The sequence below is a fragment of the Procambarus clarkii genome, chromosome 63 (assembly GCF_040958095.1).
Source record: "Procambarus clarkii isolate CNS0578487 chromosome 63, FALCON_Pclarkii_2.0, whole genome shotgun sequence".
Lineage (NCBI taxonomy): Eukaryota > Metazoa > Arthropoda > Malacostraca > Decapoda > Cambaridae > Procambarus > Procambarus clarkii.
This window is the reverse complement of record NC_091212.1, coordinates 9,613,935-9,636,163: the sequence shown is the minus strand read 5'-3', so window position 1 is coordinate 9,636,163 and position 22,229 is coordinate 9,613,935. Positions and strand designations below refer to the sequence as shown.

The following is a 22,229-nucleotide window of genomic DNA, read 5'->3' as shown; positions in this document are numbered from 1 at the left end:
ATACGCACGTGCTGGAGCTTTTAACACGTACTTGTTTAAATAGCTTCGTCAATCAGTATTGTTTACACATGAATTATGTAAGGAGGAAGCTTTTGTTCTGCAAGAAAAGATTTAAACAATATTGGAGACATGTTGCCCCTGTGAAGGACTCATGGTGACCGTACTGAGGTAGTCTCCAGAGTACCCTGAGTACCCAGAGTACCCAGAGTACCCTGAGTACCCTGAGTACCCTGAGTACCCTGAGTACCCAGAGTACTGCCTGTAGGCTGATCTCTCAGTGTGCACGACATCAACCTCTCCTCCAGGTCAACGTCGCTTCCCTCTACATGTTCGTATTTACTTCTTGTATTATTGTGTTTTGTCGTCTTACACTCCAATGCTTCCTGTTGGTCTTATTGTCTTTCCCCCCTTTCCTCCTTCCCTCATCCCAGTAATTCCTAATGTTCTCCAAAAATAAAGATCAAACTAAGACACTACAGCATATATATTAAATGCATAATAGAAGCTTGCAAGACGTATTTCGTCGTGCTCAAATCCAACACACATTATAGAGCGACCCAGAATCTCTTACACACTATAGAGCGTCCCACAGTTCCTTACACATTATAGAGTGACCCTCAGTCTCCTACACATTATAGAGTGACCCTCAGTCTCCTACACATTATAGAGCGACCCTCAGTCTCCTACACATTATAGAGCGACCCTCAGTCTCCTACACATTATAGAGCGACCCTCAGTCTCCTACACATTATAGAGCGTCCTACAGAACCACAAACATTATAAAGCGTCTTACATTCCAACACATTGTGTCCCGACTCGCAGTCCCACACACACACAACAAGGACCGATCCACAGTCCCACACACACACACACAATAAGGACCTACCCACACATTAAGGACATACCCACAGTCTTACATACACACACACACACATTAAGGACCTACCCACAGTCCTACACACACATTAAAGACTGATCCACAGTCCTGCACACACATTAAGGACCGATCCACAGTCCTACACACACATTAAAGACTGATCCACAGTCCTACACACACATTAAAGACTGATCCACAGTCCTACACACACATTAAAGACTGATCCACAGTCCTGCACACATATTAAAGACCGATCCACTGTCCTACACACACATTAAAGACTGATCTACAGTCCTGCACACATATTAAGGACCGATCCACAGTCCTACACACACATTAAAGACTGATCCACAGTCCTGCACACATATTAAAGACCGATCCACTGTCCTACACACACATTAAAGACTGATCTACAGTCCTGCACACATATTAAAGACCGATCCACTGTCCTACACACACATTAAAGACCGATCCACAGTCCTACACACACATTAAAGACTGATCCACAGTCCTGCACACATATTAAAGACCGATCCACTGTCCTACACACACATTAAAGACTGATCCACAGTCCCACACACACACAATAAGGACCTACCCACAGTCCTACACACACATTAAGGACTGATCCACAGTCCCACACACACACATACATTAAGGACCTACCCACAATCCTCCATAACACAATAAGGACCGATCCACAGTTCCACACACACACACACACACACACATTAAGGACCTACCCACAATCCTCCATAACACAATAAGGACCGATCCACAGTTCCACACACACACACACACACACATTAAGGACCTACCCACAGTTCCACATACACAATAAGTACCGATCAACAGTCCCACACACACACACACATTAAGGACCTACCTATAGTCCTACATACACATTAAGAACAGATCCACATTCAAACACACACACATTAAGGACCGAGCCACAGTCCCACAAACATTGTGGTGCGACCCTGTGTTGAGACCCTCTGTGTGGAGTGACACACTAATGTCTAAAGAGAAGTGACACTCCATACTCTTCTCATGTACTTTGGTTGGAGAATAATTGTTTTTTGTGACAATAGATGAGTACGAGCTTCTTGCTCTAGTTCTGTCATAGTGTATTTGAGCCCCCGTGTCTGTCAATCTCTCTGCCTCCCTTACCACGTCTTTCCATCACATTCCTCTCAATCATCACTAACCTCCTAGTCAACAACTACTGATGGAGATCATGTGTACATTACACGAGCCTGCGGTCTACCTGGCGGCCATTGGTCATCGTACACGTCTACGTGGGAGTTGATGGTTCACCTCCACACTGATAAGCTCAGTCCGCTCCTCCGAGTTACCTCTGGTCTACCCGCCTACAGCAACAACACACATGGGCCCACTTGCAGTCACCCTGTATCTTAGGGACCAGCTTTAATTAATCTACTGATAAACATTTACAATTAAGGTTAATGTAAAAGTTTTAAAGCTCTACTGTAAAGCAATAAAGCAAACCTCTACCATTATGTTCCTCCATATAGTTGCACAATATGGGTGCTTCTTTGAGTGTTGTTTGTTCTTCACACTATTTGACTAACTCCTTGATCATCCCATTTGTCTACCCTATGACTACCAAAATTTTCATTCTCGGAGGTTCTGTTCTGATATACATGAACATTCCCACAAACTGTCTGCCTCCACAGTGAGACAGGCACACACACTCCCCAACCACCATGGTAAGACCACAAACTGTCTGCCTCCACAGTGAGACAGACAGACACACACACACACACTCCCTACCCACCATGGTAAGAAAAATGCCGAACTCGGGGTTCATGGGTATGACATCTCCGTCGGTAAACTGGAAGGTCTTGCGCCTCTCCTTCTTGCAAGTGTGGACAACGGCGATCTGCTGAGCCGCCACCGACAGCACCGGCAGCTCGATGCGGTTGAACTCGTCGAAGCAGCCCCACGACCCGGACTGTGCCAGACCTGGGGAAGTTGTCTACACTCAAGTGACGGATACAAGAAGCAATTCTTACTCTGCTGTCATCGCTCAAGGAGAGAACATGCACGATAACACACAATAATTCCACCCACTCATTCTCCAACAGTGATAGTATTTATAACTACTGTGGATGAACGGTTCAAAATTCAGACTTTTTATTTAGAACAAAGGTGGTTACAGGAGTGGTTCCGCTCCCCAGAAGTTGAATTCTGGGGAGCGGAACCACTCCTGTAACCACCTTTGTTTATCCTGCATGACAGCACTAGTGTCAGTGTGGCCTGCACTCATCCCTGTAAATTCTGCATGACAGTACTAGTGTAAGCAGTGTAGCCTGCACCCACCTTCATATATTCCCCATGACAGTACTAGTGTCAGCAGGGCGGCCTGCCCCCCACCTCATATATCCTGCATGACAGCACTAGTGCTAACAGTGTGGCCTACACTCACCCCTGTATATCCTGCATGTCAGTATTAGTGTCAGCAGTTTGGCCTGCACTCACCCTTGTATAAAATGCATGTCAGTATTAGTGTCAGCAGTTTGGCCTGCACTCACCCTTGTATAAAATGCATGTCAGTATTAGTGTCAGCAGTTTGGCCTGCACTCACCCTTGTATATCTGGCATGACAGTCCTTGTGTCAGTGTGGCCTGCACTAACCCTTTTATGTCCTGCATGACAGTAGTAGTGTCAGTGTGGCCCGCACTCAATCCTGAATATCCTGCAAGGCAGCACTATTCTCAGTAGTATGGCCTGCACTAACCCTTGTAAGTCCTGCATGACAGCACTATTTTCAGCATGACCTACACTCATCCTTGTAAATCCTGCATGACAGCACTATTTTCAGCAGTGTGGCCTGCACTAACCCTTGTAGGTTCTGCATGACAGTACTAGTGTCAGTATGACCTACACTCACCCTTATATATCCTGCCGAGGCCACGGTAGTCCATCTGGTCGGAGCAGTTGAAGACGACGACGTACTTGCCTAGTGTCTTGCCCATGTCCTTGGTGGTCTCTGTTTTGCCCGTCCCGGCGGGCCCCGTCGGACACCCGCCCATGCTCATGCTCAGAGCCTGCGCTAGCGTGATGTAGCACCTTCAACACACTCAAAATTAATAATCCACTTATTCATTCCTCAATAAATTATCATAAAAATACATTTTTCGTTAAGGAGGATCTTACATTCCAAAATTTTTTGAACAAAATTTACCTCAAATTATAAGTTCATAGGGGATTAATGCACTCTAATTTCCTGTTGAAGGGAACACAAAGTTCTTCATGTGAGGGCATCGGGTATGAGTACGAACCTGTCTGTGAGAGGGGTGATGACGAGTCGCTCGGTGCAACCAACGAACTCGTTCTGGTAGTGGAAAGTGACGTCGGTGAGCACGATGTTGGTGCGGTCCAAGTCCTCCCGGAAATATATTCGGATCTGTCGCAGCCAGTCGAAGTCGGAAGCGGATCTCACGTTGTTCCGGCACTGTTGACGCCATCAACAAATATTTTATGATTACGTCAGATGTGTTACGCTAAACCGAAGTTAACGTATTGTGTATGCACATTATTGCAAACATGCAATCATAAATACACATAACAAAAGTGACACATATATCAGGCGTTACAGTTAAACACATAGAGGTGGTGATGTGGCATGTGTTACACCTCAGACTCACCTGAGGTGTAACTAATTATTACCAACATACAGAGATCCATTACAAGAAGCAAGTGATAATATTTTTAGGTCACTTAACCACAGTGAAGAGCCAGTTGTGGGCAACTTCAGTAATCCAAATATTAAGAAGAGCAAGTATTAGTAATGACCCTGGTGGAGGATCAGTTGTGAACACCGCGCCTGTTATTCTTCAGTGGTAAGGTGAACATTCATGTGTAGTTAGAGTGAACATTCATGTGAAGTTAGGTGAACATTCATGTGTGGTTAAGGTGAACATTCATGTGTGGTAAGATGAACATTCATGTGTGGCTAGGTGAACATTCATGTGTGGTTAGGTGAACATTCATGTGTGGTACTGTGAACATTCATGTGTGGTACTGTGAACATTCATGTGTGGTTAGGTGAACATTCATGTGTGGTAAGTTGAACACTTCATGAGTGGTAAGGTGAACATTCATGTGTGGTAAATTGAACGAACATTCATATGTGGTAAGGTGAACATTCATGTGTGGTAAGGTGAACATTCATGTTTGGTAAGGTGAACATTCATGTGTGGTAAAGTGAACATTTATATGTAGGCAAGTGGTTCCACAGCTACAAACAAAGAACTGATGGCAACAGTGTACTTGGTTCAACAGTCACTAATCACCTCAAATTTCAAATGTCCATCAAATATTAGCCATCATAAGTGAAAGAAATATTATGTAATACATAATTTATAAAAAAATATGTAAACAATACAAATTACATTTGCCTCGTGCCAAAAATTATAAAGCTATTGTCTCCCGAGCCTAAAAAATCACCTAACTAACTCCAACCTAACCTAACTAACTTCATCACCTCTCTCTGTGTGAGTTTAGACACCGCCCCACCTTACCATACTATCGAAGATGTCCCTCTGATGGATGTGGATGGTAATGAGGGTCTCGTATTTGGTTCTCTGAACGGCCTCGAGGTCCCTAGTCGTCTGGTTGATCAAAAGGTTCAGCAGCTCCAGGAACCTGTTGTTCATATCCGACATGACCCGGCGGTCAGCGCGGGCTTGCATCAGGGCCAACTCCGAGTCCCTGGTCCAGATCATCTGTAGTCCCAGGATGCCAACCTATAATGTTAAGAGGGGGGGGGGGGGGATTGACACCAATGTACACTCTATATTAGTAGTAGGGAGGAAGACTCACAGGTGATTTTTTTTTTCTGGGGGGGGGGAAAAATCACGTTTAAGTTGTAAGACTCACAGGTGATTTTTTTTCAGGTCAAATATCACGTGTAGCGCTTTAGGGTTTTCAGGCAAATTTGAGGAGTCACAGATTTGGAATTAAGGAATTCTTATGAGGAAAATAATTTCTGAGATTTTAGAGGTTTGTTAAGCGTTCTTATGAGGAAAATAAGTAGGAAAATCTTAAAGAAAATTTTTAGAAAATATCGTGTTTGTGTCACAGCATTTTCCAGGTAAACTCTATGGACAACCTTTGCCTGTTTTCAATAACCGAACATTTGGAAAAAGAGGTCGATTTGGAGTTAAAGGTTTCTTATGGAGAAAAAATTTCCGAGATTTTTAGAAAGTTTGTTAAAAGTTCTTATGATGAAAGTAATGTCATACGAGTTGTTAAAGTTCTTATGATGAAAATAATGTCACACAAGCTTGTTAAGAGTTTTTAAGGGAGAAATTCAAATTTTTCAGAGTTCAGTTTTAAGAAAATATTTCAGAGTTTCAAATAATCATAGAAGTTTATTTATATGTTTATGACCGAATTTGTAAAAAGACCATTTTCAGAGAATATTGTCTTAGATGTTTTGTTAAGGAAAACAGACAACTTAGCCATAACATTTAGTTTTATATCCATTTACGGCTATTTCACCTGTAAAGACCAAAATTGAACAGAGCCCAGTTATAGACAGAATTTCGTCAGAGTCCATTTTATACCTAAAAATGAACAGAGACCACTTTGTGAGCAAAATTAGTCAGAGACAGTTTTAAGTTCAAATTTCATCAGAGTCCAAATATCAACAGAAATTCGCCAGAGTCCAGTTGTCTAGCAAAATTAGTCAGAGACAGTTTTAAGCTCAAATTTCATCAGAGTCCAATTATCAACAGAAATTCGTCAGATTCCAGTTTTCTAGCAAAATTAGTCAGAGACAGTTTTAAGCTCAAATTTCATCAGAGTCCAATTATCAACAGAAATTCGTCAGAGTCCAGTTTGCTAGCAAAATTAGTCAGAGACAATTTTAAGCTCAAATTTCGTCAGAGTCCAATTATCAACAGAAATTCGTCAGAGTCCAATTAACGACAGAAATATGACAGAGTCCATTTTCTACCCAATTTTCATCAGAGTCCAGTTTATACCGAATATTTGCCAGAGTCCACTTTGTGCCAAAATATTCAGAGTCCAGTTCTTGATCGAAATTAATCAGAGTCCAATTGAAGACCCAAATTTGACAGAGACCACATTTTCGCTACTAGCAGTCCAATCCCCCTGAAATTTTAATATATTTCATTCGTAGTAAATATTTCAGTCGTAGTAAATAAGATCAAGTCAGTTACTGAGCTCCAGCTCTCGTCCCCCACCCTACTCCCCCTTCAAGTCTTTGTTAATATCCTATCAATTCCCCTGAAATTTTTACCCTCTGTATTTCAGACACCATAAATAAGATCAAAAACAGTTAACGAGCTCCAGCTCTCGTCCCCACCTTAGTTCTCTCTCGTATCTTTGTAAATAACCCATCAATTTCCCTGAAATTTTTACCCTCTGTATTTCAGACATAGTAAATATGATGTAAACAATTATAATGCAGACTATACATGCAGACGACAGTGCAACTCGCCAACGATCATTTCATGAGATCATTTACAAGCCCCGAAATGTTTTATCACCACCACTAGAGACTAACCCAGCATATGTTACCTCTGGAAGATAACCAACCTGTGCTGGAAACTGATCCAGGAAGCGGAGGACGTTAAGGTCTGGATCCTGGATGACGTGGTGTGCCTGGCGGATGATACCGTGCACAGACTGCTGACACATCACCAAGAGTTTCATTAACCAAATTTCAACGCTGCCCTCGGCTCGCTACCGGTTTCTCCAGCTGTTTAGAGATTCATTACTTAGCTTTTATTTTAATTAATAAAATTATAAAGCGAGTGAAATATTGCTAAAACCAAATAAACATCCATAACATCAACTGGTTCTCCTCACCATAACAATTTCGCCCTCAGAGGAAGAGATAGCAGTAATGCGGTCATAATCCTGCTCGTGGAATCGGACGGTCTTGGTGTTGTCAAATATGGAGAGGAGGTGGGCCTGGATTGTGTGTGAGTCTGAGGCCTGGCCCAGGATCTCCAGCAGCGCTGGGTCAGACACAAAGAAGAAGCGAGGGAACATCATTCTCTTCTTCTCAAGATAGCTGCCAGAAGGGAAAAGGAAAGCGGTTAGTTCGGTTACTGAAAATTTAAATTCATCATTAGAGGGTTTGTGGTTCTTGCAACTGTCCAGCTGTATTTTTATATTTTGTTTCTGGGTTCGAGCTCTGGCCAGAGAGAATTGACTGGGACCCATTCCTTAATTGTTCGATCCTATTTGCCAAGTAGTAATTGAGGAACTTGTTGTAACTCGATTAGTGGATCCTGTTCCAGTGGAAATTCCAGTTCCCAACTGTGTAATGAGATGAAACACAGGATTAATGAAAACAAGAAATCATTATATTGCATCTGGGATATGTGTGCTGCAAACTAGTGGCAAAAACCTATTCTTCAACGATGAGGCCAAACTCTTCAATGAACACAAGGAACCGTTTGTTTAACTTAACAAGCAATTAAGGCAGTCAAGAAACTTACATCCGTAAGGTACATCTCATAATACCTTCTCAACAGCAAGGGATGAAAATGAAACACAAGCTCACACCTATCTTGAGCATGTACCGCTTTCCTTGACGCCCCCTCACTCCATTAATTGTACTCTATGCAAGTTACATAACCGTGTGAGAAGGCTCTTCTTTAGACGTAACACGTTTTGGTTGTAATAGTTTCTACATCACTGTTCCCATAATGGAGAGATGTTAGCAGCATTACTGTTATGTACAAGGACACTTCTCAAGTTCCCCAGCTGGCCCAGCGTCGTCGATAAACACCAGTGGCATGTGCCCAAAACCCATAACGGGTGTTGCCGGGTGTTTGTTAGTCAGGGAGCTGGTGTGGCGGTGCATGAGCTTCACCACCAACCAACATAAGGCAATCAATGGAGTGGAATTGGTACTGTGGAAGCCGGTGGGGTGATCCCTGTCCTCGCAGGTACCAATTCTGTCAGGATAATAGAGTTTACATTGTTAATTTACCGCACCACCGATCGTCCCAAGTCGATCAGTAGTGTGGTGGTCACTTTACTGTGTTCATTTGGGGGTGACCGTGGGCATCATGGGTTCGAATCCTGGTCGGGTCATTGAGAGTTCTTAATGATCTATTGATTGCCTCTTTCTGCAGTCTTTCTCCTATATATATATATATATATATATATATATATATATATATATATATATATATATATATATATATATATATATATATATATATATATATATATATATATATATATGTCGTACCTAGTAGCCAGAACGCACTTCTCAGCCTACTATGCAAGGCCCGATTTGCCTAATAAGCCAAGTTTTCATGAATTAATGTGTTTTCGACTACCTAACCTACCTAACCTAACCTAACCTAACTTTTTCTGCTACCTAACCTAACCTAACATATAGAGATAGGTTAGGTTAGGTTAGGTAGGGTTGGTTAGGTTCGGTCATATATCTACGTTAATTTTAACTCCAATAAAAAAAATTGACTTCATACATAATGAAATGGGTAGCTTTATCATTTCATAAGAAAAAAATTAGAGAAAATATATTAATTCAGGAAAACTTGGCTTATTAGGCAAATCGGGCCTTGCATAGTAGGCTGAGAAGTGCGTTCTGGCTACTAGGTACGACATATATATATATATATATATATATATATATATATATATATATATATATATATATATATATATATATGTCGTACCTAGTAGCCAGAACGCACTTCTCAGCCTACTATGCAAGGCCTGATTTGCCTAATAAGCCGAGTTTTCATGAATTAATTGTTTTTCGGCAACCTAACCTACCTAACCTAACCTAACCTAACTTTTTTCCGCTAGCTAACCTAGCCTAACCTATAAAGATAGGTTAGGTTAGGTTAGGTAGGGTTGGTTAGGTTCCGTCATATATCTACGTTAATTTTAACTCTAATAAAAAAAAATTGACCTCATACATAATGAAATGGGTAGCTTTATCATTTCATAAGAAAAAAAATAGAGAAAATATATTAATTCAGGAAAACTTAGGTTATTAGGCAAATCGGGCCTTGAATAGTAGGCCGAGAAGTGCGTTCTGGCTACTAGGTACGACATATATATATATATATATATATATATATATATATATATATATATATATATATATATATATATATATATATATATATATATATATATTTATATATATATGTATATATATATATATATATATATATATATATATATATATATATATATATATATATATATATATATTTATATATTATTGGAGCAAGTGTCTGGAAGACCTACAGGAAACGGACACATCCAAGAGTTGGGTACTCTCACAATGACTATAATGGGCAACTCCAGGTAACACAGGGTAAAAATAATATCAAATACTATTCGTTTCAGAAGATCCCTGAACGGGGTGTTTTAGAAACCCTTAGTACAGAAACTGGCGAGATTTTGAACGACCCATGACCTACAGAAGCACCACCAGTGACGCAGACACAGCAAAACATATTGGCACAGGTTGAGGTCCTTAGAGCAAGGAATGGACAGCAACTCCTGGAAAACCAGCAACAGGTCGTACCCAGGAACAGCAGCAGAGAATGTCCATCCAGTGAAACAAGAAGCCCTGAGAAACTATAGCAATGCGGCCTGGGGAGACTGAAGAAGTAATAAGAGGTAACCAGAATCAGAAAAGAGGCTACAGAACTACAGAGGAAACAGCAGGGACCCACCCCACGAACATGGGATGGAACAGTAGGTCTGATGGTAGAAGTTTTTATTACAGAGAAAGAGTTCATTCGGCCTATACCAGGAACAAGGCGGCCGAGAGGAACGATTCTTTAATGGAGAAACAGACGGACAGTAAACACTACGAAGGTTGGCAGGCCATTAACAGGCGCCGCAACACCTGCCGGCAACAACGAGGAGGCCAACAGCCACAAGAACAAAAGTGTGGCAGATGGAACAGCTGGCGAGATAACAGATGCTCATGAAGAAATTGAATGATTTGGTGATATCTGAGGTAAGACTGTCCCACATTGAGAAAACAGTTTTGAACAAAGTATTTTCATTTGTCATATGGCCACCATCAAGACGGGAGGGATTGGAAGTTAAGATGGACTATCTAGAGAATTGGGTCAATTTAACGTGGGACAGGGCAACCACAGATTACAGGAACAACCCCTTAGGAAACAGATGGATATATACTAATGATCCCCTAACACTCTGCTTCGGGTATCTCCACCCTACAGGAAATGATACACACACAACAATCAAGATGGTGGGAATACATAAGAAGTTACACCAGATAAAAACGGTGCTTTCAGAAACCTTAGAAACCAGAAGGAGGCTAAACTTATTAAAGGAGTAAAGGACAGCCCTCTTTCTACTGAAAGCCAGTAGGCCAGTAGACATTGTCACTAAGCCAGAGGATAAGGGAACAACAATGGTTATACTGAGAATGAAAAACTAAAAAAAATAATGTTAAGGCACCTTGAACACGGATCCACATACCTACAAACTCAAAACTAAGAAACAATGCTGCTCGATGCACATAAACGAAGCAGAATACTTGTCCTGAAGGTTTACAGAAACAGGGACAAAATGATAAGAAGTAATGGAGGTTTGATCTGACGACAACGAGGGACTTCTCCATGGCGTTCGACTCCTGGATCTCATCACTATACAACATCCCTAAACTCCACAAGGATAAGTTTGATGAACCAAACACGTAGGAAGGTAGGGGAGTCTTCAGTGGGTGTATGGGAATAAAGAGACCTATTGACCTGCTCTGCACAGCCCTCCTGACACCACTACTAAGACTCCTCCCAGAGAGACTCAAGGACACCACTGACTATTTGGGATGCCTACAAGGACATCACAACACACATACCACAGAGAGCCTGCCTTCCTTTTCTCACTGGATGTTGTTTCACAGTATCCAAGCATTCCACAGAGGGAAGCAGCCGTTTTTGTAGAAAATAAATGTGGGATATAACAGGAACACATCAGACAGGGGCTCTAAGTTTTCCAACGCAGGAACTTCTGGAGGAATCAATTCTTCATTTGATACTGTAGTATACTACTACAACTCGACAGGAGGACCTACCGCAAAATTAATGGACGGCAATTGGAGCATCTAGTAGTGTGGCCATTGCTGAGATTTTCGTTCACATGTTATTTGAAGAAGCCCGTTCAACTGCGCACCGGCCCGGCGATCTATCTAAGGTACATCAATGACATCTTTGGCATTATGGCCGGAGGAATGACAGGATTTAGACGCTTTCTTTTGCTGGGCAAACTCGGTACATGGAAACATGCAGTTCACCCCTAGAAACAAGCGAGGAGAGTATAACCTTGCTAGACACATTAGTCTACCAGGACACCCTGGACAAAGAAAGAAAGCTATAAACAAGCGATATACTATTAGTCAACAAATCTGTAATTCCTACCTGATATTCTTGTCAAATCACCCACATGCTCTAATGAGGTCCCGTCCCTACTCCTTTGCTTTCGGACTTGAAAGGATTGTGAGAAACAGTAACAGATTACAACAGGCACTATCAGTCCTGTGGCAACATTTCAGATGCAAAGGATACCCTGAAAATATCCTACAGGACGTTATGTGGAAAGTGGACCAGACAGATAGGCAGACCATACTACAGGGTACACGAGGACGGAATAGTAATAGCACACTAATTTTTCCGCCTTGTCTATTTCAGGAATGGTGGGACCTCTTAAGGATGAACTCAGCAGATTATGGACTTGATTCAATGGACACCTACAAGGACCACCCGACCTGGGAGAGATTTTCCCAAGGCACTGCCACTGTTGGCTTCTATAAAGAGCCAACCGCAAAAGGATACTCTCATTAGGGCGAGGTTCTCACATGATTGAAGTTATAGTTTCAGTTGTGTCGGGGTTGAGGAAGTCTGACATCAAAAAGTAAGCCAGGGGTGTGAGACAGAAAACAGGGAGAAGGAAGGCAGGAAGAGTCATACCCACATACATTTATGGCAGCCAGAGGTGTGAGGCAAAACAGGGAGAAGGAAGGCAGAAAGAGAGTCATACCCACATACAGTTACGGCAGCCAGGTATACGAGGCAAACAACAGGGAGAAGGAAGGCAGGGAGAGAGTCATGCCCACATACAGTTATGGCAACCTGGGGTACGAGGCAGATAACAAATGAGAACTCACCCGGAGAGACTCTTCTGGCAGACCTCTAGCTGGTCTTGAAGGTATGGGAGAAGTTGTTTAAGCATGTCGTCCCCCACGCAGCATGTCACCACATTGGGATTGTCGTGTGCCCGGGCCATGATTTTTTGCCAGTTCTTGTCGATCACGTAGAACCTACAAAAGTTTTGTTCCTTTGGATTAGACACTGAAATATAGAGGTATGCATTCTTCTTTTCTATGGTTTCTGAACGATTGAGTTAAGACTAGTAAATATAGATTTGTATTAGAGTTAAAATAAGATTGTCATGATCTTTTGCCTGATTTTTACGAGCCCTTGGATCTATAGCAAATTTTCATCTATATTAAAAATAATAAAAGGTTTAATGTAAGCTGTATTTTTAAACATTCTTATTTAGGATTCGTTGCTCCAGCATAACTCTGCCTTCAGGGTCTAGTGTAGAACAGAAACATATTGAACGCATCCTAAATCTCTGTAGTAATGTGGCAGGCGGGTACTGAATTTTGTCTGCTAACATGTTTATAACGTTATATATGAGAACATAAAATTACAGCTGGTATACGAGGCGGAGTGACTGACGGAATGAATGTGAGTGAAAGACTTACAGACAGAAGGACAGTGAGTGGGGTGAGACAGGCAACATTAGGACACCACCTCACCTCTTAGCCTCCTTGGGTAGTTGCTTGGCGATATCTCCCCCGACGAAGACAGCCTCAAGGTAGACCCACAGATTCTGTACGAACAACCATCTCTCCAGGATCTCGTTCGCGTTGGACAGGTCGCTCACCCACTTCTGAATCTGCTTCCGGAAGGGTGCATTATACCTGAAAATATTTTCAGCTTCTGAGAGCTGCCATCACCAAGGTATTTGTACTTAATCAAAGAGTAGCAAGTGCAATAGATCCTTTCGTTAAATCAGAATAAAGAAATATAATAAAGTTGTCTGTTAAAGGAAAACCTTGTTGCAGAGATATTATACAGTGATGAGTAGAGGTAAACCTTATGTGGGAGAGAAGGTAAGGTAAAGGAATTATCAGGAGAGAACACTCTGTCATTGACACTATATCGCACTTGGAAAGGATATGAGAATAAGGATTAAGGATAGGACGGAGGAAAGGAAAGGAAAGGGACTCAACTACTTGGACGGTCGGGGATCGAGTACTTATCTGCAACAAGCAAGAGCATTGGTCTGGTTGGTCCAGTCCACGTGGTTGGAGTGAAGAATGAGATGTATTTTCTGATGAAAGTATGAGCTAAAATTTGGTAAAGAATGAAATTTTTTTTTATTCGTTATGAAGTGATTGAGGAGATGAAAGATGGAAAAGAACTAATTATTAGAGGGAAGAACTATTGTTCAGAGAAAGATGCAGAAGGCTTTAAGGCACTTCTAGTTGGAATGCTTGAAGCGGAGTACCAAGAGGGAGGAAGGAATAGCCTTCATGTTTGAGTTCATTATATCATCTCTACAACTGCGTTAGAAGTCATCCATTCATATCTAACATTGAGGGCTGCAGCAATTTGCATATATTTCACAGCAATCTTATAACCAGAAGGCTACAACACCCACAAGTCACGTGACACAAGATAACCAACAAGAGGATGCATGACAAGCCACACGACATTGGGACTGACCCGTGATTAGCCTACCTTGAGGTGCTTCCGGGGCTTAGTGTCCCCGCGGCCCGGTCGTCGACCAGGCCTCCTGGTTGCTGGACTGATCAACCAGGCTGTTAGACGCGGCTGCTCGCAGCCTGACGTATGAGTCACAGCCTGGTTGATCAGGTATCCTTTAGCCGGAAAATGATTCTCAATATTTGCATGGTTTAGAGGTAAGTGCACTACTGCCGGCTTCGTCCCTGAGGATAGTGATTGACTGATGAAGATTAAGTCATCCAAGAAGTGGCACGGGCATGAATAGCCCGTAATGAGGATAGTAACTGGCTTATCTGAGGACTTGTGAGGAGGACCGAACTAGATTGATTTTCAATATTGCTTACCAGATAGGTATCTGGACAGCTTCTAGTTCTTCACTCTCCAGCTCGTTTCTCTGTTGCAGCTACAACCAAGAGAGTCGACCAGTCATCAAGTTGGAAAACTGGCCGTAAATGCAGAGATATTGCAACAGTGGTTCGCAGAATGGAAACTGTTAAGGAGCGAGCCTGTATAATTGTTGCATCTTATTTCCGGCATTATTAAAAGCATTTCGGGACCCAAGAAGATAGTGGTCTCGTGTATAGTTTATTAATTAAATTACTATGCAAATTAAACGAGGTCCGTAAATGTTGTTTGTGTGGCTGCTTTGCCAGCAGTTCCCAGAGGATTACAGCCTATCCATGAAGATAAACTACAGTGCTCATCGTGGTAGAGGACTCTGTACTCAAAGGTAAAGTTAATGAAAACAGAAGTACTTTTGAAGGATAATAAATCTACATGACTGTAGTAATGATGACGCCAGTCCCGATAATGAAGCTAACGTTAACATGATTTTATTACAGTAAAAAACCATGAACCCCAAACTATGATGCAAAAAAGGACAGGAAAATCAGTAATTTTCCTGTCAGTTCAAGTTCAAGTATGTTTATTGAGATAAGAAAAAAATACATCTCAAAGGGATAGAGTAGCTTAGGCTATTTCTACCCCCCTTATTTCCTGTCAGTAACCACAGCATAAGGCATATATCACGCTATCACCTAGCACAAGCCGCCTGGGATAAATACGACTATCTTGAGGTTATCTTGAGATGATTTCGGGTTTTTTTTTTTTTAGTGTCCCCGCGGCCCGGTCCTCGACCAGGCCTCCACCCACAGGAAGCAGCCAGTGACAGCTGACTAACACCCAGGTACCTATTTTACTGCTAGGTAACAGGGGCATAGGGTGAAAGAAACTCTGCCCATTGTTTCTCGCCGGCGCCTGGGATCGAACCCAGGACCACAGGATCACAAGTCCCGCGTGCTGTCCGCTCGGCCGACCGGCTCCCGGTCGACTAGCTGACATTTCCATCACAACATGATACATTTTTGAGACTCTCTGGAGCAGGACTGCGGGATCGAACCAGCGTCCTGGACAGACGCCCACCGCTCCATAAGATTTTCTCATTGAAATATTACCGTCATTTGACTTCATTGTATATTTGATGGGCGTGTTTGGTGAACTGACTTACCTACACCAGAGTGTATGTGGGTTACATTACTTACACCACAGTAAGTGTGGGTTACATTACCTACACCAGTGTGTATGTGGGTTACATTACCTACACCAGTGTGTATGTGGGTTACATCACCTACACCAGAATGTATGTGGGTAACATCACCTACACCAGAGTGTACGTGGGTTACATCACCTACACCAGAATGTATGTGGGTTACATCACCTACACCAGAATGTATGTGGGTTACATCACCTACACCAGAATGTATGTGGGTTACATCACCTACACCAGAGTGTATGTGGGTTACATCACCTATACAAGAGTGTATGTGGGTCACATTACCTACACCAGAGTGTATGTGGGTTACATCACCTACACCAGAGTGTATGTGGGTCACATTACCTACACCAGAGTGTATGTGGGTTACATCACCTACACCAGAATGTATGTGGGTTACATCACCTACACCAGAGTGTATGTGGGTTACATCCCCTACACCAGAGTGTATGTGGGTTACATCACCTACACCAGAGTGTATGTGGGTAACATCATCAACACCAGAGTGTATGTGGGTAACATCATCAACACCAGAGTGTATGTGGGTTACATCATCAACACCAGAGTGTATGTGGGTTACATCACCTACACCAGAGTGTATGTGGGTTTCATCACCTACACCAGAGTGTATGTGGGTTACATCACCTACACCAGAGTGTATGTGGGTAACATCACCTACACCAGAGTGTATGTGGGTAACATCACCTACACCACCATTTAGAGCCGGGAAGATCATGGTTCTCGCAGCTCCTTGACCACTACGACAAAATCATTGAGAAATTTTAAGAAAACAGGATGCAGATGTATTATACAGACTTAGTAAAGGCATTTGATAAGTGTCACCATGGTGTGATAGTATACAATTTGAAGTCAATTGGAATAGCAGGAAAGCAGGACAGGAGGGCAGGACGGTGGATATTCAACTTTCTGTCGAATAGAACACAAAGAGTAGGAGTCAACGAAATACAATCAAGTCATGAAAATCAGCATGAAAATTACTTCGTTTGAATACATTGAAAAATTACATGTAGATATTAATAAAGTTTTCGACTGGGCCGCAGAAAATAACACGATGTTTAACAGTGATAAATTCAGGTAGTCAGGTATGGTAAAAAGTGATGACCCTAAACATTATACAGAGTATAAAACACAATCAAATCTGCCCTTAGTAGGAAAGCAGCATGTAAAGGATCTAGAAATGACGATGTCTGACTATTAAACGTTTAGAGAGCATAATCAAGCACATATAGAATAAGCCAGAAAATTAAGAAGGGCAATTAACATAGATTGCTTTCTTGCTGACTGCCCGGTTGACAGTAAATTAACATAATCAATCACCGAGACTAATTAGTGTATTTGATAAGGACTATTGTTTTGATTGTAGTCCTGAGAGACGTGTGTTAACGTAATTCAGAGACTGGAGACTGTCACAGTGACCCACCTTGCTGTGTTTGCATTGTAATTAATTGCAATTTGATGCAATTACTTGAATTGCAACCTAAGTCTTAAGCGAGCACCCGTATTGTTCAATTAGTCCATTATATAAGCCCGAGCGGCACTGATCAGAATCTGCGCTATACTAATAGCGGCAAGGAGAGGTCTCCTTGCTAAACTGCTGTCTTGATAGCTGTCTTTAGTTTCACTTAAGGACATTAACGTAACGTTAAGAGTGTTGTGCCTTGTATTAGATTTAGTTCTTTTATGAGTAAATTGTTATTGTTGCCAAATGAAAAGTGTGTTTATTTCAATACCTTCCAATATTATTGTCTCACCAATGTTGTTAAATACCGAGCTGTTCTTGCAATCTTTAGTGAAGGCCAGCTTCTGGATTTGAACCCAAGTCATAGCCGCACACATCAAATTAAATTTGGTGAGAGAACCCGTGAGCTGCCCCCTAAGATTGCACTAAGCACTTGAGGAGCTTAACGACCTAGTGGATGAGGGTCTCATTGTGTTGGAATCCTGGCGGTTGATCCCACCATTTATTACAGTTTTAAAGTATAATCTGCTCTGGCATTTAATGTGCAGGCTTGTGTAGTCCTTTCTGACTGAGGACATTTGTATTAGTGTCTCCCTAAATAAATAAATCTCACACCCACGGACCTCAGTAACTTCAATGAAGACTTCCTAGGCTAGCGCTCCATCCCCCAGAGGGCGGGAGGTTGAACGTGAGGTCTCGAGGTGATTAATATGTCAATCACGGCCACCTCTGTTACATTAACAATTATCAGGGCAATAACAAACACGTCCACTACAGAAAGAAAATACTTCTCCAGAGCTCTATGGTAGTTCTCCTATCTTCATCTTCAATTGGAAGTAGGTGCTAAGGTGCAAGGAGCCTCTGGCTATCTGGGTTCGAATCCTTCAAAGATGAGGAGTTTCTGTTGCATATTAGCATGGGACCATTCAATCTTGCCACACATAGGTTACTCACGTGGCCCTAGCAAGATGAAGTGAGTTGATGAAATATCTGTGCTCAAAAAGGTTACCGAGAGCTGTCGGGAACTGGGTCAATGGTCAGACGACTTCCAATTCTTTTGAACACTCAATGTGGTCTAGTGGTGAAATTACTGGACATGCCAAGGTGCATAGAGCCCGTGGCTATCTGGGTTTGAATCCTTCAGGGGGGTTGAGGAGTTTTCTACAAAATGGGTAAGGGGTCGGCAGATTACTTAACTAAGAGCAATTGATATCTTCACAGTAGTAGGAAGCTTCCTCTCATCGCTAGGCTAACTGTATTCTTAGCTGCTTCGGGCTCCTCTTCTCGACTCCCACAATATTCTTGATGCTGTAGATCACTCACTAGGCTCCTCTTCTAGAAAATCCTTCGAAAATCTTCGTCCCTTCGAAAGCACCAGGGAAGGTGTCCTCGGAGAGGTCCATCGCCTATCAACAACGTTAATTTCCCATTAGCATACGTCACTCTGTAAGACGTACACCTCGTATATAGCTTGAGACCAATGCCGACTGCACTGATTCACTCCCTCGGCAGATTATTCGACTACTGCCTCCAATGGTTGAATAATGTTGGCTCCATGTAACTTCACAATATTACTGTTTATTCACATTAGTCACGGGTTATTCACATATTGGCCAACAAAGAATCACTGTCGTCACTGACCCTGGTCATAGGCAAAAGTTAATAGTTGACTCTCTTACCGGTTCTCCAGTTGAATCCTTCAAGCCTCTTCAGCGCAGATTTTTCTTGGTGATCAACTTGTAGGCATATGACCCTTACAAAGCATGTTGGGACCACCTCCGGAACTTGACGGTTATTCTCATTCGATTTGATCTACCGTCGTCCATTGATACCTGGTTGATGGGGTTCTGGGAGTTCTTCTACTCCCCAAGCCCGGCCCGAGGCCAGGCTTGACTTGTGAGAGTTTGGTCCACCAGGCAAAGTACAAAGTAAGGCAAGTACCATTGGTACTTGCCTTTCCCAATTGTGAGAGAGAGATCTGACCAGCTGTCTTAATGTGCGTAAAAGAGTGTACAAGCCTCAATTGACTCCAATGAGTGCACAAGAGTATGTGCACAAAGTCGAATTTGGTTAATAAGAAACTAAATTATGCCTTGTTGGGTATCCTTTGACAGCTCAGGTCAACAGGATCCCATTGTTGCCAGGATAGCCGTCGTGGTTGTCACCATTCAGTAATTACAGGAAGATGAAGTAGAATAATAGCTAATTAACCTCCTGGGGGATGTAAAGTCCAGAAATAGAGTCTGGTGGTACATTGGAGAGCTGCAGTTAAGACAAGGGCTATGGTCACACGGTCCCCTTGTTGGTCTAGGTCTCCGTCACGTAGTCATGACGTCACGGGATCATGCCACCCAGATGAACTGCTCGTGAATGGCTAGACCTTAGTGTCTGGAGCCGGACTGGTTCTTTTCAAAGAACAAGGGGGGGGGGGGGGGAGGGGGAGTGTGAGGGTCACCGCCTGGAGCAGGCCGCCTCATAACTTCCCCCCTCATTGTGAAGTTGTCGCTTGCCTGAGGTAGACGTGATTCAGGTAACTCATTACCAGACAAATTTCATCTAGCTGTCCCGCCTACAGACTCAAGAACGTAGTATTTACAAATGATTAAACGAGAGAGAGAGGGAGAAAGTGCTCACCACGTGATTTTCAAGCAGAAGCACCTACACTGCCAGTTTTAAATCCGTGTTTATTGTTATCATCCGTTAGCCTATTGCTGTGAGAGTTATCTAGAGCGGATAAGCATTGATTAAATAGTGTGCTGTTAATATATTTCTCTGAGTTAGATAACTGTATTTACACCTATTTTGTAGACTTAAGTGCTTTGCCACCCAACGCCGTGCCACCCCACAACATGTGCTTGTGGGGGTTGAGCTCTGGTTCTTTGGTCCCGCCTCTTAACTGTCAATCAACTGGTGTACAGATTCCTGAGCCTATTGGGCTCTATAATATCTACATTTGAAACAGTGTACGGAGTCAGCCTCCACGCATCACCGTGTCCACCGTGTGTCTCACTCCGTGTGGTCACACTTGCCAACCTGTGTGAGGTTGTCGCCGGCCACCCAGCTGTTTAAACGCCGCGCTACGCACAACCACGGTGCCGTGAGTGTCAGCCGCACCTGCCACCTGGTTCACCCCACGTGTTCTCGCACGTGGTAAATCCTTGAGGCACTTACCTTACTAACTTATAGCATTGTTTGTGCCGTCTACGATCTTACTAGATGGGATAAATGACTATTGATGCAGGTAAGGACTGCATTTAGACGGCGTTCGTAATAGCGGGTCACTCGGTTAGGGAAGATAAGGTTAGGTAAGGTCAGGTTAGATAAAGTAAGGTTAGGTAATGGTTAGGTAAGGCAAGGTATGGTTAGGTAAGGCAAGGTATGGTTAGGTAAGGTAAGGTTAGGTAAGGTAAGGTAAGGTTGGGTAAGGTAAGGTAAGGTTAGGTTAGGTAAGGTAAGGTAAGGTTAGGTTAGGTAAGGTAAGGTTAGGTAACGGGAGGTAAGGTAAGGTTAGGTAACGGGAGGAAAGGTAAGTTGCCTGCACAGGAAAGGTAAGGTTAGGTAACGGGAGGAAAGGTAAGGTAAGGTAAGGTTAGGCAAGGTATGTTAGGTATGGTAAGGTTAGGAAGGGTAAGGTAAGGTTAAGTAAGGAAAGGTTAGGTTAGGTAAGGTCCGGTTAAATAAGGTAAGATAAGGTTAGGTAAGGTCAGGTTAGGTTAGGTGAGGCAGGTTAGGTTTGGGTAATATTAGTGCAGTGTTTTGTGTCCGTCGTAGGAAGAGGGCAGGAGGGACTGATCCATCTCATAAGAGTGAAGTTTATGACAAGTCGGCCCCAGGACCTGCTGCTGATGTAAGTTCACTGTTGTTGCCTTGATGAGACCTTCCCGCCAAACACACACCGAAACTACGACGTTGGTACAACGTTCGAGCAAGTTTTAACACCTCCTAACCAGTTATAACAACCAATATAGCAAGTTGTAACAGCGTTCTAATACGTCATAAACACGTTAAGCCAAAATGTAACAACTTTATTACACGTTGTAACAAGCGGAAAATAGAGACAGTTTCGGTTTGTGTTTCCAGGGTTACTGTTTAGGGGTAAGAGTGCAGGAACCCCCGGTTAAATCTGCCTTAAGAGTGAGTATTTCTCCGCTGAGTAAGAGTTGAAAGGACATAGTAAGAGCGTTGCTCTCCTTCCAAGCTCTCTCTTATTGTTCATGCTGACAGAGGAACGGTCAACTTTAAGGAGAGGAGGGAGCCCAGCACCATGAGGGAGGAGCCTACCTGTTGGAGAGGAGGGAACCGAGCACCATGAGGGAGGAGCCTACCTGTTGGAGAGGAGGGAGCCGAGCACCATGAGGGAGGAGCCTACCTGTTGGAGAGGAGGGAGCCGAGCACCATGAGGGAGGAGCATACCTGTTGGAGAGGAGGGAGCCCAGCACCATGAGGGAGGAGCCTACCTGTTGGAGAGGA

The 22,229-nt window shown here is 42.8% G+C and overlaps 1 protein-coding gene across 1 annotated transcript in view; it reads right to left on the bottom strand.

The window, feature by feature from the left end:
* The window catches only part of LOC123769681 (Dynein heavy chain 1), a 299,861-nt gene that overhangs the window by 159,033 nt on the left and 118,599 nt on the right, over nucleotides 1–22,229 (bottom strand). Inside the window, 9 exon segments of the mRNA XM_069308664.1 lie at nucleotides 2,676–2,863; nucleotides 3,792–3,970; nucleotides 4,183–4,355; nucleotides 5,425–5,649; nucleotides 7,469–7,615; nucleotides 7,617–7,631; nucleotides 7,742–7,949; nucleotides 13,077–13,229; nucleotides 13,734–13,898. Coding sequence (XP_069164765.1) covers nucleotides 2,676–2,863; nucleotides 3,792–3,970; nucleotides 4,183–4,355; nucleotides 5,425–5,649; nucleotides 7,469–7,615; nucleotides 7,617–7,631; nucleotides 7,742–7,949; nucleotides 13,077–13,229; nucleotides 13,734–13,898 — 1,453 coding nt within the window.